The sequence below is a fragment of the Salvelinus alpinus genome, chromosome 18 (assembly GCF_045679555.1).
Source record: "Salvelinus alpinus chromosome 18, SLU_Salpinus.1, whole genome shotgun sequence".
Lineage (NCBI taxonomy): Eukaryota > Metazoa > Chordata > Actinopteri > Salmoniformes > Salmonidae > Salvelinus > Salvelinus alpinus.
The window spans coordinates 18,744,185-18,756,558 of record NC_092103.1 but is presented as its reverse complement, the minus strand read 5'-3'; the positions used below and the strand labels follow the sequence as shown (position 1 = coordinate 18,756,558).

At 48.3% G+C, this 12,374-nt stretch overlaps 1 protein-coding gene across 15 annotated transcripts in view; it reads left to right on the top strand.

Annotated features, from left to right (window-relative positions):
- LOC139543941 (guanine nucleotide exchange factor VAV2-like) overlaps positions 1-12,374 on the top strand; it is a 241,336-nt gene that overhangs the window by 168,815 nt on the left and 60,147 nt on the right. For all 15 annotated transcript variants that reach the window (XM_071350507.1, XM_071350511.1, XM_071350509.1 and 12 more), the window contains exon 3: positions 8,155-8,213. In XM_071350507.1, coding sequence (XP_071206608.1) covers positions 8,155-8,213 — 59 coding nt within the window. The remainder of the gene's footprint in view (positions 1-8,154; positions 8,214-12,374) is intronic.

Sequence of the window (12,374 nt, the reverse complement as noted above, 5' to 3'; positions counted from 1 at the left end):
CGATTTGGGGTGGGGTCTAAATAAATTATTGGGGAAAAAATGGCATCCCCAGAAATTCTGGCATGATAAAATGGGGTCCCCGCTTAAAAAGTTTGAATACTGTACCCTTGGTTTAGAGGGCTCCCACTAAACAGGAAGTCGGTTGGCTATAAGCTCTTCTTCTCTACCTTGTCCTGCACCCCTTGTGTGTGTGTGTTTGTGTGTGAGTGTTACACACTAATACACCATGGGATGGCACACAAGAACTAGCTGGTCCATGTAGCTCAGATTCAGTGTGAAATGGGACAGGTCATGGGAATGACAGCAGCACATTGGTGGGTCTCAACAAGGCCAGAAAGATCTATGCAGGGTAATTTGTACATATTACCCACCATAGCCTTTCCTTTGAAGCATAGCACAGGTCCAGATCAGATTGATTTTAGGCCCCTGATAAAAGCATACAGTTTGAGTTTCAGTCGTGTGATGATGTCACAGTGTAGGCTATTTCTTATGTCATTACGAAGTAGTACGGGCAGAAAACCTGTCAACCTTATTGACAGGCTTAATCTGTAATATCCCATTATTATTTTCATCTACAAGGATCATGCAAATTTATAGAAACTATATTTTCATGGGTTTTATGCCTTATAGGCTTACTGCTATGTTGACTGACTGAGGGTTGAATGGGGTGTTTGGGACAGTGCCAGTGCCTGTGGACCTAATGGCTTCAGGCTTTGACGGCCTGGCCGAGCGGGAGTCAGGATGTGCATGGTGAAATCCCCCATAATCACACAGCTGCAGTGATGCTTTAAGGGGCGCTTTGAGAGGATTTAGCACTAATGCTAATGTCCAGGTGCCAATCAGTCTGCAATCAGGCTTTACAGCACAGGGCTGGCAAGCGCTAACTCAGAGACGAAGACATGGGCTTTACATACAGCAGTTAACTGAACAGTTAGCCTATATGGCATGGAATAAAGGCCATCCAGTTGAAACAGCGAACACTGTTCAGTGTCGTAGAGGTTTGGGTGTGTGTGTGTGTGTGTGTGTGTGTGTGTGTGTGTGTGTGTGTGTGTGTGTGTGTGTGTGTGTGTGTGTGTGTGTGTGTGTGTGTGTGTGTGTGTGTGTGTGTGTGTGTGTGTGTGTGTGTGTGTGTGTGTGTGTGTGTGTGTGTGTGTGTGTGTGTGTGTGTGTGTGTGTGTGTGTGTTAACCTTCTTTGCAGAGCTGGGGCCTGGATAGACTGCTTCTGCTGGCCCCATGCACTGGAACACACACAGGACTGGGCTGTCCATTTTTGATGATGTCAGGGAGCCGGTAACACTGCCATCTGTTTTCTCCTCTCCACTTGGTCCTCTCTCCTCTTCTCTCCTCTGCTGTCTCTGGCATGATGATGGGCCCAACTGTGCTGCCGTCACACTGTGGGGTGAATGCTTCATAAATATCACACCAGGGGGGAGGTGTGTGAGCGTGACTCTGTACCCTGGAAAGTGTGCGAGAGGGGTGTAAAATGGATCTGGGTGAGATGTCCTATGAATTAATTTGACTGTTGGTGTGCGTCCAGCACTTACAGTACATTGATTGTTGGTGTGAGATGTGATGTGTCATGAATACATCTAATTGGCTGTTGTGGTATGTGGACACTGTGACCTGTCAATAGCATTGTGAGACATTGTTCTGTTTCTAATCAAATCACCACCCCTCTGTGCCCACTGCCAATAGAATTCAGCACCATATTGTATTTGTTTTGACACACAATAGATGATCATGTAAATTAACCCACGTCTAGTTGTCAGGGCGCTGAGTCTCTGTTTTGTTGAGGCTGGTCACATGGGGTTCCCAGCTGTGACGGTGGCCACATGTGTGCTTGTCCCAGAAATGGACTGTGACATGTGTTTGTAGCTGATTCGTCTATACAAATGTATCCCCCACCCCGCTCCCCTCTGCCCCCTCTGCTCTAAACAAATGAAGTCTAATGTAAACATTGCATGCATGTGTCATGCTGTACTTCAGGAAGCATAAGGGAGGCTGGTCCTGCCATGGATCCACAGTCACAAGCTTTTGGCTTGGCAGCTCCTTCCTTACTGAGGGTGGTGGGGCAGGGCCAGTTCTGGGGTTGGGAGGGGGTGAGGCTGTGGGTGGGGATGGGGATGGGGGATGGGGGAGGTAGGATGGGAAGAGAGTGTTATTGCCACTCCATCTTGTGATGATTCTTTTTCATATTTTGTCGACTCTGGGTGAGAGAAGCTTTATTCTCTGGTCTGTACCGCCCAGAGTTGGGCCTCCCATGGCACTGTGACTGAGATGAGAGAGAAATCAATAATGTGGAAAAAGACAGAGAGAGAGCTTTTGACTGGTCCGCAGGACAGGATGGAGAGAGTAGGAGAGTATAGGGTGGGAGAGGAGGACTGGGTGTCAGACAGTGAGGAGAGTGAGAAAGTGAGGCAGGGGGCAGAGGTTAGATAGAATGATGAAGGTGCAGAAGTTAGATAGAAGGATGAAGGAGCAGAGGTTAGATAGAATGATGAAGGTGCAGAAGTTAGATAGAAGGATGAAGGAGCAGAGGTTAGATAGAAGGATGAAGGGGCAGAGGTTAGATAGAAGGATGTTGGGGCAGAGGTTAGATAGAAGGATGTTGGGGCAGAGGTTAGATAGAAGGATGTTGGGGCAGAGGTTAGATAGAAGGATGTTGGGGTAGAGGTTAGATAGAAGGATGAAGGGGCAGAGGTTAGATAGAAGGATGAAGGGGCAGAGGTTAGATAGAAGGATGTTGGGGCAGAGGTTAGATAGAAGGATGAAGGGGCAGAGGTTAGATAGAATGATGAAGGTGCAGAAGTTAGATAGAAGGATGAAGGAGCAGAGGTTAGATAGAAGGATGTTGGGGCAGAGGTTAGATAGAAGGATGTTGGGGCAGAGGTTAGATAGAAGGATGAAGGGGCAGAGGTTAGATAGAAGGATGTTGGGGCAGAGGTTAGATAGTTGGATGTTGGGGGAGAGGTTTGATAGAAGGATGAAGGGGCAGAGGTTAGATAGAAGGATGTTGGGGCAGAGGTTAGATAGAAGGATGTTGGGGCAGAGGTTAGATAGAAGGATGAAGGGGCAGAGGTTAGATAGAATGATGTTGGGGCAGAGGTTAGATAGAAGGATGAAGGGGCAGAGGTTAGATAGAAGGATGTTGGGGCAGAGGTTAGATAGAAGGATGAAGGGGCAGAGGTTAGATAGAAGGATGTTGGGGCAGAGGTTAGATAGAAGGATGAAGGGGCAGAGGTTAGATAGAAGGATGTTGGGGCAGAGGTTAGATAGAAGGATGAAGGGGCAGAGGTTAGATAGAAGGATGTTGGGGCAGAGGTTAGATAGAAGGATGAAGGGGCAGAGGTTAGATAGAAGGATGTTGGGGCAGAGGTTAGATAGAAGGATGAAGGGGCAGAGGTTAGATAGAAGGATGTTGGGGCAGAGGTTAGATAGAAGGATGAAGGGGCAGAGGTTAGATAGAAGGATGTTGGGGCAGAGGTTAGATAGAAGGATGAAGGGGCAGAGGTTAGATAGAAGGATGTTGGGGCAGAGGTTAGATAGAAGGATGAAGGGGCAGAGGTTAGATAGAAGGATGAAGGGGCAGAGGTTAGATAGAAGGATGAAGGGGCAGAGGTTAGATAGAAGGACGTTGGGGCAGAGGTTAGATAGAAGGATGAAGGGGCAGAGGTTAGATAGAAGGATGAAGGGGCAGAGGTTAGATAGAAGGATGAAGGGGCAGAGGTTAGATAGAAGGATGAAGGGGCAGAGGTTAGATAGAAGGATGTTGGGGCAGAGGTTAGATAGAAGGACGTTGGGGCAGAGGTTAGATAGAAGGATGTTGGGGCAGAGGTTAGATAGAAGGATGTTGGGGCAGAGGTTAGATAGAAGGATGAAGGGGCAGAGGTTAGATAGAAGGATGTTGGGGCAGAGGTTAGATAGAAGGATGTTGGGGCAGAGGTTAGATAGAAGGATGTTGGGGCAGAGGTTAGATAGAAGGATGAAGGGGCAGAGGTTAGATAGAAGGATGTTGGGGCAGAGGTTAGATAAAAGGATGTTGGGGCAGAGGTTAGATAGAAGGATGAAGGGGCAGAGGTTAGATAAAAGGATGTTGGGGCAGAGGTTAGATAAAAGGATGAATGGGCAGAGGTTAGATAGAAGGATGTTGGGGCAGAGGTTAGATAAAAGGATGTTGGGGCAGAGGTTAGATAGAAGGATGAAGGGGCAGAGGTTAGATAGAAGGATGTTGGGGCAGATGTTAGATAGAAGGATGTTGGGGCAGAGGTTAGATAGAAGGATGAAGGGGCAGAGGTTAGATAGAAGGATGTTGGGGCAGAGGTTAGATAGAAGGATGTTGGGGCAGAGGTTAGATAGGAGGATGAAGGGGCAGAGGTTAGATAGAAGGATGTTGGGGCAGAGGTTAGATAGAAGGATGAAGGGGCAGAGGTTAGATAGAAGGATGTTGGGGCAGAGGTTAGATAGAAGGATGAAGGGGCAGAGGTTAGATAGAAGGATGTTGGGGCAGAAGTTAGATAGAAGGATGAATGGGAAGAGGTTAGATAGAAGGATGTTGGGGCAGAGGTTAGATAGAAGGACGTTGGGGCAGAGGTTAGATAGAAGGATGAAGGGGCAGAGGTTAGATAGAAGGATGTTGGGGCAGAGGTTAGATAGAAGGATGAAGGGGCAGAGGTTAGATAGAAGGATGTTGGGGCAGAGGTTAGATAGAAGGATGTTGGGGCAGAGGTTAGATAGAAGGATGAAGGGGCAGAGGTTAGATAGAAGGATGTTGGGGCAGAGGTTAGATAGAAGGATGAAGGGGCAGAGGTTAGATAGAAGGATGTTGGGGCAGAGGTTAGATAGAAGGATGAAGGGGCAGAGGTTAGATAGAAGGATGTTGGGGCAGAAGTTAGATAGAAGGATGAATGGGAAGAGGTTAGATAGAAGGATGTTGGGGCAGAGGTTAGATAGAAGGACGTTGGGGCAGAGGTTAGATAGAAGGATGAAGGGGCAGAGGTTAGATAGAAGGATGTTGGGGCAGAGGTTAGATAGAAGGATGAAGGGGCAGAGGTTAGATAGAAGGATGTTGGGGCAGATGTTAGATAGAAGGATGTTGGGGCAGAGGTTAGATAGAAGGATGAAGGGGCAGAGGTTAGATAGAAGGATGTTGGGGCAGAGGTTAGATAGAAGGATGTTGGGGCAGAGGTTAGATAGAAGGATGAAGGGGCAGAGGTTAGATAGAAGGATGTTGGGGCAGAGGTTAGATAGAAGGATGAAGGGGCAGAGGTTAGATGGAAGGATGAAGAGAGCGTAGTGAGAGACAGAGAAGGGGGGGTAAATAAAAAGAGAGTGATTTACATGATCTGGTTCTCATATTTAGCTCATCTCACTGTGTTGGTGTCACCATATTAAGGCTTAATTCATATTCATGCCCATAACCCAATATTACCCGGTGATGTATGAACAGGAGAGACATGGCACTGAAAGGCAGATTAATGCTCCATTCCAGCCTCATCATTTCTCCCCTCTGCCAGTGGGTGAGGCCAGGGCACCACATGGGGGCACGCCCCAGCCCTGCAGCTAGCTTAGGTGGGTGGTGTGCCAACCCGTGGATCTGGAATGACAAAGCCTTAACCAAATGATGGGACAAAAGTCACCTAATACACTATTCTCTACAGTAGCCATTTTCATGCAGATTTCCAGCCTCAGTCCAAAGTGCATAATGAGTGCCTGGTAAGCGTCTGTGTAATAGAGTATAGCCTATGTTAGAGGCAGCATGGCATGTCTGCTCATTACATGGGTCTTTAGCCACACAGAAAGCAACACTTCAGCATTCAGACTCCCCACAGTGTTTTAAAAGGCTGACAGATGCAAGCCTATGCATATTCATGTACTGAAAGGGACAATGGAGCAGCCATAACGTCCATTCACCATCGTAGTGTATGGCTTACCATATCGGTCAGGTATTCATTCCTCTGGGTGGTTGAGGCACACCATGGTCCTTAGACTGGTGATTGGTCCTAACCTGCTTCACACTAGCACTTAGTCTGAGCTCCACCTGCCTTTGAAGCACCCTAGACTCCCATTGAAGTTACACACTTTCATTATGCAGTTTATAGCGGAGATGTATAATGATAGAGGGAGGGAGGGAGGGGAGAAGGGAGTGAGAGTAGAGAGAGGAGGGGTATAATGATGGAGGGAGGGAGGGGAGAAGGGAGTGAGAGTAGAGAGTGGAGGTGTATAATGATGGAGGGAGGGGAGAAGGGAGGGAGAGTAGAGAGAGGAGGGGTATAATGATAGAGGGAGGGAGGGGAGAAGGGAGTGAGAGGAGAGAGTGGAGGTGTATAATGATGGAGGGAGGGAGGGGAGAAGGGAGTGAGAGTAGAGAGTGGAGGTGTATAATGATGGAGGGAGGGGAGAAGGGAGGGAGAGTAGAGAGAGGAGGGGTATAATGATGGAGGGGAGAAGGGAGTGAGAGTAGAGAGTGGAGGTGTATAATGTATAATGATGGAGGGAGGGAGGGGAGAAGGGAGTGAGAGTAGAGAGAGGAGGGGTATAATGATGGAGGGAGGGAGGGGAGAAGGGAGTGAGAGTAGAGAGTGGAGGTGTATAATGATGGAGGGAGGGGAGAAGGGAGGGGGAGTAGAGCGAGGAGGGGTATAATGATAGAGGGAGGGAGGGGAGAAGGGAGTGAGAGTAGAGAGTGGAGGTGTATAATGATGGAGGGAGGGAGGGGAGAAGGGAGTGAGAGTAGAGAGTGGAGGTGTATAATGATGGAGGGAGGGGAGAAGGGAGGGAGAGTAGAGAGAGGAGGGGTATAATGATAGAGGGAGGGAGGGGAGAAGGGAGTGAGAGTAGAGAGAGGAGGGGTATAATGATAGAGGGAGGGAGGGGAGAAGGGAGTGAGAGTGGAGGTGTATAATGATAGAGGGAGGGGAGAAGGGAGTGAGAGTAGAGAGAGGAGGGGTATAATGATAGAGGGAGGGAGGGGAGAAGGGAGTGAGAGTAGAGAGAGGAGGGGTATAATGATAGAGGGAGGGGAGAAGGGAGTGAGAGTAGAGAGAGGATGGGTATAATGATAGAGGGAGGGAGGGGAGAAGGGAGTGAGAGTAGAGAGAGGAGGGGTATAATGATAGAGGGAGGGGGGGGAGAAGGGAGTGAGAGTAGAGAGTGGAGGTGTATAATGATAGAGGGAGGGAGGGGAGAAGGGAGTGAGAGTAGAGAGAGGAGGGGTATAATGATAGAGGGAGGGAGGGGAGAAGGGAGTGAGAGTAGAGAGAGGAGGGGTATAATGATAGAGGGAGGGAGGGGAGAAGGGAGTGAGTAGAGAGTGGAGGTGTATAATGATAGAGGGAGGGAGGGGAGAAGGGAGTGAGAGTAGAGAGAGGAGGGGTATAATGATAGAGGGAGGGAGGGGAGAAGGGAGGGAGAGTAGAGAGAGGATGGGTATAACTGTTTCCTCTGTCTCTGGCGGGCGACAGCTGGCATCGCCATGGCCATGGAGGCACAAACACACCCAGGAGTGCGTAATGAGGCGTGGAAGCAGAATTTTGGCGGTTGGGACGGGCTTCATCATATGTCTGTATTAGCCTTGGAGGAGCCTCCAGCACGCCATCTCAAAGCCCGCCAAACAGCCACCCATAAGCCCACTCACATGTGACTCACGACCAGCATTAAATCAGTTTAAATACAGGCACGCATTTAACCTTGTTACACCGCACTGGTTTCACCAGAGGAGAGAGAGGGAGGGAGAGGTAGAGAAAGAGAGAGAGCAAGCGTGAGATAAAGAGAGAGAGAGAAAGAGGGGGTGAGAGAGAACATGGGGGGGGGGGGGGGGTCTGATCTGAGTAAAGTGGCCCACGTCCGTGACTGTGCGGGGGCATTTGGCACCACATGTCTCTGGATGTCATCATTAACATGGTGGCCTGCATTATGCTCACACACAATCCTGTGTGTGGCTGCGCATGACGATGTTGCTAAGAAACACGACATTGCTCTCCTCGCTCGTCAACACATTAAGTTTAACATCTATTAACCAGATTTAGGCGGAGCAGACGGGCCTGTCTTACTGACTGAGTGAGGAGATGTTGACTGTGTTGCTAACTGTGTTGTAGACTGTGTGTTGGACTATGACCGTGTCATTGACTGTGTTCTCTCTCTGCTGTGTGTTTCAGGTGATCTCAGCCCTGTCCAGGATATCCCACCACAGCATTGCACAGATCAAAGGGATCAGGTATGTCTTCTCTCCTCCCATTGCCCATTTGAGAAAGAGGAATATTGAATATGTTCACTGTATCTCTCAATCAGACACTGTTGTTTAATTCTGGTAACAGGTTAGATCTAGGCCCACTCCTATTTATACCACTGCCTCTATTGATAACCAGTTCTGGAAGAATGACCACATGTAAGTCCAGTATCAGATAGCTCAGATCACATCTAAACTCTACCTCATATTTCTTTGTGTCACATCAAAGGAAATAGTTCATGCTAGTTTATTGGGCGCTGCGAAACAGCTTTCTGATTTCTCTTTATTTGTTCAATCTGTTCTCCCTGCTCGCTGGCTCCACAAATAAAGCAGTTTTATCCTGGCGGGCTGGGTAATGAGTGGATGGAGCCTGTCCATTAGGCCCCATGCCAGACCAGGGAACACAGAGACTGGCTCTGGCCATTAATAAATACTACACAGCTTGGTGAGAGGTGGCTAAATCACTTCTGTCCTGTCTGGCCAGCCCAGTGTGGTGAAAACAAATCACAGCCTGTTTGGTTCATTTACGTTTTTGTCAATTAGCAGACACTCTTATCCAGAGCGACTTACAGTAGTGAGTGCATTTTATTAGATGTTTTGTACTGGTCCCCCGTGGGAATCGAAACCACAACCCTGGCGTTGCAAGCACCATGTTCTACCAACTACCGACTGCCCTCCAGAGCACCACACAGTGAGTTGAAAATCCTCTCACAGTTAGTTAGTGTCTTTTGTTTTGGGGAAAATGTCATTTAATCCAAAACACCCTGGCATGTACAGTACCAGTCAAAACACCCTGGCACCTACTCATTCAAGGGTTTTTCTTTATTTTGACTATTTTCTTCATTGCAGAATAGTAGTGAAGACACTATGAAATAACACATATGGAATCATGTAGTAACCAAAAAAGTGTTCAACAAATCGAAATATATTTTATATTTGAGATTCTTCAAAGTAGCCACCGTTTGCCTTGATGACAGCTTTGCACACTCTTGGCATTCTCTCAACCAGCTTCACCTGGAATGCTCATCCCAGACTGGTACTGCTGTACATGTACAGTACATTAACCATGTGCAGTCAGATCATGAATTATAAATCTTTCAATCATCCATCACGTCACTGATTCTCTCTCACACCAACATAGGAAGCTTGCCAAGAGGCACATGACCAACACATGGCATGATCTAGGGCACATGAAGGCACATGATGTTAACATGTCTGTCCTTGCAGAGGGGTCAGGCATTCAGTAAAGTGCAGTGTATATCAGTCGTTAAACACCCACCACACACGCTGGCCTCTCGATGCCTCCTGTCCTTCCCCTACTGCCTGGGATAAAGGCGACTGAGGCCCCTCTGCCCCTGTCATTTTACAGAGACCTGACAGTCCTCTTCAGTCTCACCCCCATGCCCCCTGTCACTAAACACAGACGTGTCCCTCTCTCACCCCAGAGACTCTCAGCAGTTAAAAACACTCCTCCTGTTCTCTCTCTCTGCTCCTCTGGCTCTCTCTCTGTTCCTCTCTCTCTCTCTCTGTTTCTCTCTCTCTGTGTACCGCTCTCTCTCTCTGTGTACCGCTCTCTCTCTCTGTGTACCGCTCTCTCTCTCTGTGTACCGCTCTCTCTCTCTCTGTTTCTCTCTCTCTCTCTCTCTCTCTGTTTCTCTCTCTCTCTCTGTTCCTCTCCCTCTCTCTCTGTTCCTCTCTCCCTCTCTCTATTCCTGTCTGTGAGTTTGATCTGTGGATAATTGTTCCGGAGGCGTGTTCATTGACTTGCTGTTGAAGTCCATTGATTGGTTCTTTGATGCCTGTTGGCCGTAATGATTCTATGATCAGGCCTGTGTGTCTCTGTCACTGTCGGCCCTGAGCCCCAGCTTTACTGTAAGCCTCTCTCCACCCTGCAAACCCAGAAACACTCAGCACCTGGAACACTCAGTGTCCAAGCCCTGTCTCCATGAGAAATCCATGAAAAGTTTTCCATCAAAAAGTGATGAATAGAGGTTAGGAATAATGGCCCTCTGTCTTTACGTCCTGTTCCTCATCTATAGGCTGAGAGCTCTCCTGCTATTCCTCATCTATAGGCTGAGAGCTCTCCTGGTATTCCTCATCTATAGGCTGAGAGCTCTCCTGGTATTCCTCATCTATAGGCTGAGAGCTCTCCTGCTATTCCTCATCTATAGGCTGAGAGCTCTCCTGGTATTCCTCATCTATAGGCTGAGAGCTCTCCTGGTATTCCTCATCTATAGGCTGAGAGCTCTCCTGCTATTCCTCATCTATAGGCTGAGAGCTCTCCTGGTATTCCTCATCTATAGGCTGAGAGCTCTCCTGGTATTCCTCATCTATAGGCTGAGAGCTCTCCTGCTATTCCTCATCTATAGGCTGAGAGCTCTCCTGGTATTCCTCATCTATAGGCTGAGAGCTCTCCTGGTATTCCTCATCTGTAGGCTGAGAGCTCTCCTGGTATTCCTCATCTATAGGCTGAGAGCTCTACTGGTATTATGAAACTCATAGCAGAACCTTGATCTCTCCCTGTTCTCTCTCCTGATAGTGAAATAGTCAAATCAATCTCCCTCCCGCCTTCTCCTCGTGATAACTATCCTCAGCTAATCCAAAGCCACCTCTTAGTTTACAGTAGGCCGACTCACACTTCTCCTTAAGTGTCCTGATTCACCCCTGATAGTACAAGCCAACAGTCCTGTATTCTGTGTGTGTGTGTGTGTGTGTGTGTGTGTGTGTGTGTGTGTGTGTGTGTGTGTGTGTGTGTGTGTGTGTGTGTGTGTGTGTGTGTGTGTGTGTGTGTGTGTGTGTGTGTGTGTGTGTGTGTGTGTGTGTGTGTGTGTGTGTGTGTGAATGTGACTGTGTGTGTGTGTGTGTGAATGTGACTGTGTGTGTGAATGTGACTGTGAATGTGACTGTGTGTGTGAATGTGACTGTGTGTGTGTGTGTGTGTGACTGTGTTCCCTCAGTGTGTCAGAGTGCTGTAGTGTGCGTGAGAGCAGAGCTCCACAGTGAGAAAGAGGGCAGCAGACACAGAGGCTGCAACACAGCAGGAGAGGACTGCAGGCGGAGAAGTGTCAGGGTGCTCTCTCTCTCACCCCAGGCTGGGGCAGTAGGCATGCTAATGCCCACTCAGGACAGTGTGTGTGACAAAAGACACGTTAGCCACTCATATACATTACACATCACACAATACACACATTATACATGTATACACCCTCAACTATGCTATACATGTAGATTGCAAATTTGCATACTAATTCACAGATTACTCACATAACACACATAATCATGCATATTTTACACACAGTAAATATGAATGAGTCATGCAAAGCTAAATGAAGGGAAAGTCAGATGGACGTTTATCAGGGTTGCTGGGTGGACTAGCACAAGATGGGGCCTGATAGAACGTACTGCCTCAACTACACTGGACTATTGATCTCTGCATTGGGTCCTGCTAGAAGTTACTGCCCTGCCTACTGCGACTGCAGTCGCACCTAACAACTGCATAGTTATTTCCAGTTCAGAGGCGTCCATTGGTAGTCTGGAAATAAACAGTCATAACCTCTACTGCCTGATTATATCTGAACACTGAAACAGGGAGAGGGAGGGAGAGAGAGAGCGATGTTGAGAAAGAGAGAGAGGTTGAGAAAGAGAGGGACATCAGTTGAGAGAGAGAGCGGTTGAGGAAGAGAGAGAGCGAGGTTGAGAAGGAGGGAGAAAGAGAGCACAACAGAAAGAACTGATTGGAAAGCAAGAAGGAGAGATAACCAGGTGGTGAATCGCATCTCTGCATGTCTGGCAGACATATCAGTGTGGATGACGGATCACCACCTCAAGCTGAACCTCGGCAAGACGGAGCTGCTCTTCCTCCCGGGGAAGGACTGCCCGTTCCATGATTTCGCCATCACGGTTGACAACTCCATTGTGTCCTCCTCCCAGAGTGCTAAGAACCTTGGCGTGATCCTGGACAACACCCTGTCGTTCTCAACTAACATCAAGGCGGTGACCCGTTCCTGTAGGTTCATGCTCTACAACATTCGCAGAGTACGACCCTGCCTCACGCAGGAAGCGGCGCAGGTCCTAATCCAGGCACTTGTCATCTCCCGTCTGGATTACTGCAACTCGCTGTTGGCTGGGCTCCCTGCCTGTGCCATTAAA